Source organism: Mirounga angustirostris, unplaced genomic scaffold (assembly GCF_029215605.1).
Source record: "Mirounga angustirostris isolate CCGP_5_RB_7025 unplaced genomic scaffold, mMirAng1.0.hap1 SCAF_6, whole genome shotgun sequence".
NCBI lineage: Eukaryota > Metazoa > Chordata > Mammalia > Carnivora > Phocidae > Mirounga > Mirounga angustirostris.
Window position 1 is genome coordinate 41554210 of NW_026991714.1, and position 8492 is coordinate 41562701.

Consider the following 8492-nt stretch of genomic DNA (forward strand, 5'->3'; position numbering starts at 1 on the left):
AGAGGACAGTTCTGCTTTTATAGAACCTGGCGCAATCAGGCGGAAGGGGCCCTGGCTGGACCTGGTTCAGTCTCAGGGCCTCCTGTCATCCTTCGAGGTTAAGGTAATGGTAGCCTGGCCTTGCGGTGGCCCGTTCTCAAAGACAGTCTCCATGTAATGAATGCTTTCAGAAACAGTTTTAGAGAAAAGGAAGTATAGACAGACTTGCATGCACCAAAGCCGACCCAACTGTTTTGTGAATGATTTTTTTTAATTTGATATTTTTTTCTTAAATATATATTTATAAATAAAGGGGAAGGAGTCAACATCATTAAGTAGTATTCAGCCTGGGGAATGGGAGCCTGACGCAGTCCAAGGTTCCCTGCTGCGGCAGGGGCCACATGGGAAAAAAAGATCTGAGTGCTAGGGGAGTTCCCAAAGGGACAAGAGCATTTGGCTGGGCGATCTGGAAACACTGTGGAGAGGTGGCATCTAGTACAGTCCTTAGGCCAGAGAAGTCCCTGGACATGGATGTGACCCCACATGGTAGATGGCCCCACTCACCCACAGCCTTCCCTATGGAGCAAAGAAAAGCACCGTGCTTTTAAAACACTTTTTTTTTTAAAGATTTTATTTATTTATTTGAGAGAGAGAGAATGAGATAGAGAGAGCATGAGAGGGAGGAGGGTCAGAGGGAGAAGCAGACTCCCTGCCGAGCAGGGAGCCCGATGCGGGACTCGATCCAGGGACTCCAGGATCATGACCTGAGCCGAAGGCAGTCGCTTAACCAACTGAGCCACCCAGGCGCCCTAAAACACTTTTTTTTAGGAGGCTGTGTCCTTAAGTGGGTTCTCTGACGTATCTGGTGTGTGTGTGTGTGTGTGTGTGTGGTGTGTGTGTGTGTGTGCGCACCTGCACAGGGTTGGGTAGGAGCCCTCATTTTACCCACGTAGAGGCTTCATTCACAAAACAAGGGCGTGGGTTATCGGGGGTATCAAGCCCTCTGACAGCACCCTGGGGGACCAGTGAGTGGTCCCGGGCACTTCCCCACCCCAAGTCCAGAGCAGGGCTCTCTACTTCACTTACAACTTGAGATTACCTGTAAAATTATATCCTGAGGTTTCCAAACCAGGACAAAAAAGGCTCCAGGTCTTGGGCTGGAGCTCTTAGATCCTTTCCAGGCTCCAGTTCCTGGGGTTCTGTGATTACGTAAGATGAAGCAGCAGCTAGGTCCCTGGAGGAATGCAGCGGAACACGGACCACTGATGTGGGTTGCCATTGTCCGTGACTCTAAATATCTTCCCTCTCTGCCTCCCTTCCAGGGACTCACTCGCTGACGTATTTTCGCCTGGGCATTTCAGATCCCAGCCATGGGATCACTGAATCTCTTTCTCATCCCATCATTGCATATGAGTGTCTCTTGGCAGGAGGAGCCGTGGGCTCCGTGGACGGTGGAGAACCCCTTGCCTGGTCCCTGGGAGAGGTACACTCAGCTGCCGAGGGGCTGGGGCTGGCGCATCTGTAGTCACCGCGATCACTCAGGTGGGGAAGGCAGCAGAGATGAATGCTTGCCCTTACCAGCCCCCATTCCTGCAGAGAGGTCCTTGGGCTGACAGTGAACAGGAGCAGTTGCTGAGTTACACTCTTTTGGCAAAGCCGGGACAATCTGGTCGATCGTGTTCAGTGTCTGCCATCTGCCCGAAGCGTCTTCCAAATCCTCTCTTCCTCGGGAGCCCTTTGTCCTTTGCCCCCCATATCCTGATGCCACCCCCATTCAGGCTTCTAACCTGTATCTTCTCCTTTCTCATTCTAAATTTGGCCATTCTGTGTCTCATTTCCTGGTGGCCAGGCTTAGTGAGCCACTTGCTTATGCACAATGGCTTACTACATTAACTTTCCCAGGATATTTCTGGCTCTTGCATATCTTCCTCTCCTTTATTGCATTATAAAATTTATAATTGATCTTTCCTATTATCGAATAATTCCCCAAGGCAAAAATTATCATGTTCCTACGGCGTGCAAATGTCTGTTGCTAGGTGGGTTATGTCATAGGAACCTCCCGGAGGCATGCCTGTGGGATGATGTATTCGGGGGCAGAGGATGCATACCCCCAGTCATCCACTGGATGCCCACCTTTATGTCTCTGTCTAACCCCCTTCCTGACCCACCTAGGTTTCACACCAGGGTTTCACACTTACCAGAGGATGACGGGCTAGGAGTTGCTAGAGGACAGAAGCACCACATTTGTCCAGCATGCCTATGATGGACAAGATTTCATTATCTTAAATAAAGATACCGTTTTCTGGATGGCTACAGATAATATGGCTCACATCACCAAGTGGGCATGGGAGGCCAATTGGCATGAGTTACAATATCAAAAGAACTAGCTGGAAGGAGAACGTATTACCTCATTAAAGAGGTTCCTGGAGTATGGGGAAGCTACTTACAAGGACAGGTAAAGAAAAGGGAGAACATCAGGTCCCCAGAGCCCTTGGTGTATATAGAACTTCCTCTAATCTAGGTTATAGTCACCCTATTCTGAAATCCATCTTGTGAGTTACACTATGGTGATCTGAAACTCCCCGTGAAAACTTCCCTTAGTTATTTTTTATCAGCATCTGGACAAGATTCAGCAATTCCTCCTGTCTTGATGGTGGAGTACCTTCAGGGACACCTCTTTTTTGGGGGTATCCATTGAGACAGTCCTTCCATCTCCTGTCAATGATAAGCTGGGAAATACTTTGGGAGGTGGAGCAATCCTCATTTACCAAGGGCTCACACAGTACCAGTATGAGTGAAAATCTGGTCTTACAAAGAAGACAAATGGAGAGTCTGTGCTTTACTAAAGGATTTATGTTAAGATTTCTTTCAGGAAAAAGCTCATCAAAGATGAGACTCAATCAGTCCACTTTTAGTTAATGCAGACTTTTCACTTATAATCTTATTATTTTAAAAAATTCTTATTATTTAAAATGCATTTATGTCTGTAGCATGCTCTGGGTAACTCCTGGACACAATGCACCTCTTCCCACTGGAGTTATCTCTAATGGTGGGACTTTCCAGAGCTGCGGTGGGCCTTGGGAAGACATCTGGGTCACGGTTACGAATGTAGACTCTCTGTCTAAGGGTATTGGCTTTGGAGGCAGATGACTAGAGCTGGAACGTCAATCCTTCCACTCATTGGCTGACTTAGCCATCTGAATTGCAATGGTTGCAGGTAATAGAAACCTACTCAGACTGGCTTAGACACAAAGAAGGAAGCTATTTGGAAGGCAGGAATCAGGGCAGTGTGAGGATCCAAGGAATTTAAACCAAGATTCAAATGAGGAGGGGATATTGCCGCCAGCATAAAGCTCAGAGATACCTTCAGCCCTTCACCATTCCAGAAGAATGAGCTTCCCTCTCCCCGCTCTGGTTACAAAACTTTTTTTTTTACATAGGAGAACTGTGGTTGGTCTGAACTGCATCACAGGCCACCCCTCGGACTCATTGCTGTGACCATCCGGAAGAGTGTCTAAGATCGGCTGTGGGTAACAGAGTCCTGGTAAGAAATAGGTGACGTACTCAACGTGATTTAGCCAAGGAGAATTCAATCACAGGATTATTCACAGAGAGACCATCAGGATTGAGGAAACCCAAAGTCAGGTACCCAGAGGCATGCAGCAGAAGGAAGCCGTTACATCCCCAAATCTGAAGGGGCAGGCGAAGGCAGGGGCCCTTGAAGAAGCACCTTCTAGCAAGTCCTGTGCCTTTGGAGAAACACAGCCACTGGCAGACCGCAGTGAGGTGCTTGGAGAACGGGTCCCTGAGAACCCCAACCTTTCTCTCCTCTGGCTTTCTGACGTTTGCTGAGGATGTTCCCCCTAGCAAGCGGCCAGACCTGGCCAGGCCAGGGAGCCCTGGAGGGGCAGTCTGAGGGCCACAACCTTCCAGGGCACAATACAGAGCAGAAGCTGGGTCTGGGGGCTAGCAATGAGAGAGTAACCAGTGCATGATGGGCTGTGTTTGGGTTCCAGGTTTAAGATGGGTGCTTCTCAACCAGAAGCACACATTGGAGTCAGGAGAACTGATTTTCCAATGTATGTTATGTGTTTGTCAGGAGCAGGGGTTCCTCTTATCAGAAAAAAGTGGAGCTTACAGATGCTAAGGTGGCAAAGCAGTAATCTTGAGTAAAAGAAACAGTTGTGATAATGCCTACATCCCAGACATTGGTGTGAAAAATGTGCATGAAGGCACTTTGTACAGATAGTTCTCTGCTTACACATTACATCTCATTATTGTTGCCGGGCTGAAGAAGTTCTGACAGCTTGGGATCTGGCTGAAATCTTTGGCCAGTTTGGGGTTGTACTGGGCCCTCAGTCACTGAGACATTGTAGGCCAAGGCTAGGTACAAAGAGGGGCCCTAGGAGTCTCCACTCCCAGATCCTGATGAGTGGCACAGCCTTGGACTGCAAACAAAGAGAACCCTTAGTTGCCTGGCCTCCTGCTCCCAGGGAAGGGAGGGAAACTGGGGAGATGGTAGGAAAACTGGAACAGAGTTGCTATCAGTTGGGATTTTAGGCTTAATACTAATCCTGTTGGTTCTCTCTGGGGCGAGGAGCTCTTTGGAAAGAAAGGGGAGAACCTGGACTCCCAGGTTGTGTGGGAAGAGTATGGGAAGAATGGCTTCAGTGTATCTGCTCCCCCTCCCATTAGGACCATGAGTGTCGTAATAGGCTCTCAACCCTTTGGTCAAAATCCATTCCTAGAAAAATATCTGGGAACGATTTCTTCCGGGCACTGTCAAAAAGCAGTATCTCTCCTTGTGGGATTCATATTTTATTTTTCATGTTGGGAAGCCTTTTTCTCCTACGAAATTTCATGCCTCAGGAAAAATAGAAAGAAGGTGTTGTTGAGGTAAAGCTCTTCCCTGTATCCGAGGGCCAGATAGCAAGGTGTGTGTGTGGGGGGGAGGTGTGTATGAAAAGGTGAGGCCTCCAGACGAGCAGGAGGCAGCCCTTCCAAGATGCCGTCAGGCTCTGTACGGCTCACATCTGGATGGGACCCAATTCAGAGGGAATATTAAGGACAGCACCATCTGGAAAATTAGCAGAAGAGTCAAGAGGAAGCAAGGCCCCCAAATAGACAGTTTTTTGTTGTCACTACTGGAGCCCCTTTGTGATATGAATTTCTGGAATTCCTTCGAGGGCATAACCACAACATGATCTATTGATTACATATGTCTGTTTCTGATGACAGTCACTGTTTTAGTCCATTTGGCTGTACAACAAAACACCATAGGCTGGGGAAACTTATCAACAATAGAAATGTATTTCTCACAGATCTGGAGACTGCAAGTCTGAGATGAGGGTGTCAGTGTGGTCGGATGGGGGCCCTGTTCTCAGTTGCAGACTGTGGGCTTCTGATGGCATCCTCACATGATAGAACTGGGCTAGGGATCTCTCAGAGCCTCTTCTGTAAGGCCCTAAGCCCATTCATGAGGGTTCCACTGGCATGACTTTTTTTTTTAAGATTTTATTTTTATTTATTTGATACAGAGAGAGAGAGCATAAGTAGGCAGAGCGGCAGGCAGAGGGAGAGGGAGAAGCAGGCTTCCCACTGAGCAGAGAGCCCGACACGGGGCTCGATCCCAGGACCCTGGGATCATGACCTGAGCCGAAGGCAGACACTTAACGACTGAACCACCCAGGCGTCCCTCCACTGGCATGACTTAGGCACCTCCCAAAGTCCCCACCTACTAATACCATCACCCTTGCCGTTAGGGTTTCAACACGTGAACCTGGAGGGGACACAAACATTCAGACCATAGCAATCACGAAAGTGCCAGCCCCAGGACACCAGGCAGCTCAGAGCCAAAGCAGAGCCATGTTGGCTGTGATCTCTCTCTGCACTAGCACGGAATTGAGAGTAAGGAAGCCTGAGTTCTAATCTCCAGGCTTTTGCTGAATTACTCATCACAGTCACACATGTTGTAACTCAGTTTTCCTTTTCTGTGACTCATAAGAGTATTTCAAAGGTTAACAGTAAATGATCCCGACACACTTTCCAAACACTCAAAACTATGTGGCTTTTCCCCCACTTAGAGGACAGAATATGGCTCAACTCCACATTCGTCATGGAACCTATCGGACATGGGTATCAGTTGAGCTGGATCCTCAGAGCGGCGACCTCTACTCCTACCCAAGCAGACTGTGGCCTCTGCGTGGTTCTTCAAGTCCCCCAGGATAAGGACGGGTTGTGGCTGTCTGGGGAGTGAGAGGGAGGGAAAGGGCAGAGCAGGAAACATTGTGTGCTTTTTTAAATCAGTGGTTCTCTTGCTCTTTGGCCTTAGAGCTCCTTTATTCTTAATTATTGAGGACACCAAAGAGCTTTTGTTTCTGTGGGATATATCTATTGCTATTTACTGTATTATAAATTAAACATTAAAAAGATGTTTAAGTACAAGAAAACACAAGCTCATATCTATTGACCGTCAGAGAGATGATGTCATCATGTGTCAGGTAGCCTCCAGAAAACTCCACTGGGCACATGTGAGAAATGGAGATGAAAACAAACAGGGAAATCATGACTTAGACCTCACGGACTCCCTGAAAGGGTCTTGAGGCCCCTGGGGCATTCACATCACACTTTGAGAACTGCCGTTCCTCTGTTTTCATTTATCATCCTACCCGGAGCTGTGAAGTGAGAAGTGTCAGTAAGATAAGTAGGGCTGGGCTTCCTGCTGATCACAGGGACAAGTCCCTAAAAGTTGACAGAGAAGGGGAGGAGGGCTTGTGGAGTTTTCCTCACTTACTGGCTTTCAGAACCAGAAACGATAGGCTGAGGGTCCATTGTGGGAGGGGCTGGAGTTGGCGTGGGGGGGGGGGGGAGCGGGGGAGGGTCCGCAGAAGACCCCATGGCTGTGAGGGAGGTGGAGGGGGGGACTCAAGGGCCCACAGATTGTCTCTCCTGCAGCTCCACACAGTCTCATTTTCTGCACCAGCCACTCCAAGCTCCATTTACAAATGGGTTGGGCCTCACTTTGCGATCACAGGAGGACCAGGAACACCGCTCCCACGATAGAGGAAAGCACATCTTGGTTAGTGCTTGCAAGGAGAGGGGCGCCTGACAACCACAAAGCCCAACGCCCGTCCAGGTGAATCGCCCTCATAGAAGTTGAGTCAGAGAAGGTATGGCGATCTTGATTGGTCTTTTTCCAAACTCTATCTTTATTATTAGTTAATATCAACTTTTGAGGGAATTTTGTCCTTGGTTTCAAGACTTGAGTAAGTTTTCCCATTTTGACACTTTTTCCTCCCAATCATGTGAAAATCCTTTTCTTTCTAAAATAATCGTTCAACACATGAAATGCTGAAGAGTAGATACCTTTGGAAAATGGGATTCAGGGGAAGGAAAAGGGGAAGGAGAAATGGAAGATATACAGGCTCTTGATACTTTGGGGAAAAATTAATTCATTCAATAACTATGTATTTAATACCTACTATGTCCTGGGCACTGTACTGGATTCTAGAATATAGCAGTGCAAAGGACAGACATGATTCCTGCTGTCAGAGAGTTTACAGGCTAGTCTTATAACATCATTCCCCTGCCTCTGGCTTCTTTAGGTGCACAAACTGATCACAGCATAATATTGATGGGACCTGGATTATGGGATTGAACCCACTGTGAGCTAGGAGTTTGGCTTTGCTTCATAACCACAGACTTCAATCTCAATTCAGGTGATACTGTGCAAAGCATGTTATTAGATCAAAGTAAAACCAGCCCCTTTCCTAGAAAATCAACTCAGGAGTTAGTGAGTCATTGATGTTTTCCTTCTAAAGTAGGCACTAATCCCAATCCAATAAGAAATAGCTGCTGAAGAAAAAAAAAATTAACAATGACATACCCCTTTCAAGACTGATACACACTGTGAGTTCCTTCTTATCTCGTGGAGTTTGTGAATTTGAGTTAAAATTTGTCAAATACTAAGAGAATCTTGACAAAGCAGGCTAAAAATGTCAATGCTGGGTTCTCAGATTTTGCTGAATATTGCATAATTTGTTTTTGAGCTATAAGGAAAATTGCATATATCTGACTAAAAACTTTTCCTTTCAAAGCAAAATGGAGTCATCAACCTTTTTACACCAGATCAATGATTGAAGATAGCTCTTTCCCAGTGGTTTTTCCTCTAGGAAGCATGGTCCCCTTGTCCCCCATAGACTCAAGTCCAGTGGTCAACATTCTTGGCCACATCTATGATAACCTATGGATATCATAGGTTTGAGCCTTTATGGCGGAAGGATAGGGAATCATGAAATTTTCGTGAGATCAGAGAATCTCAGAGCTGGAGGGAACCTTCTGATCCAGGACAGGAAATGTCCTCTACGGTACCTCTGACTTGAGCATCCAGCCTCCACTGGAATACCACCAGTTCGGGGCAGCTCACTACACTCTAACATGCTCTTCCTCTTCTTTCACGAGAATGTTTATTATGTAAGAGCTTTGAACATCACAGGTGCCTTTGCGGTGACCCT

At 47.2% G+C, this 8492-nt stretch overlaps 1 protein-coding gene across 1 annotated transcript; it reads left to right on the forward strand.

Annotated features, from left to right (window-relative positions):
* The first annotated feature begins 1193 nt into the window (after positions 1-1193).
* LOC123845691 (major histocompatibility complex class I-related gene protein) lies at positions 1194-6879 on the forward strand. The gene is given in 7 exon segments (XM_064595522.1): positions 1194-1209; positions 1302-1389; positions 1391-1545; positions 2152-2416; positions 2418-2531; positions 6063-6155; positions 6157-6879. Coding segments are annotated over 7 exon segments (810 nt in total). The 3' UTR covers positions 6236-6879.
* Positions 6880-8492: the final 1613 nt, after the last annotated feature.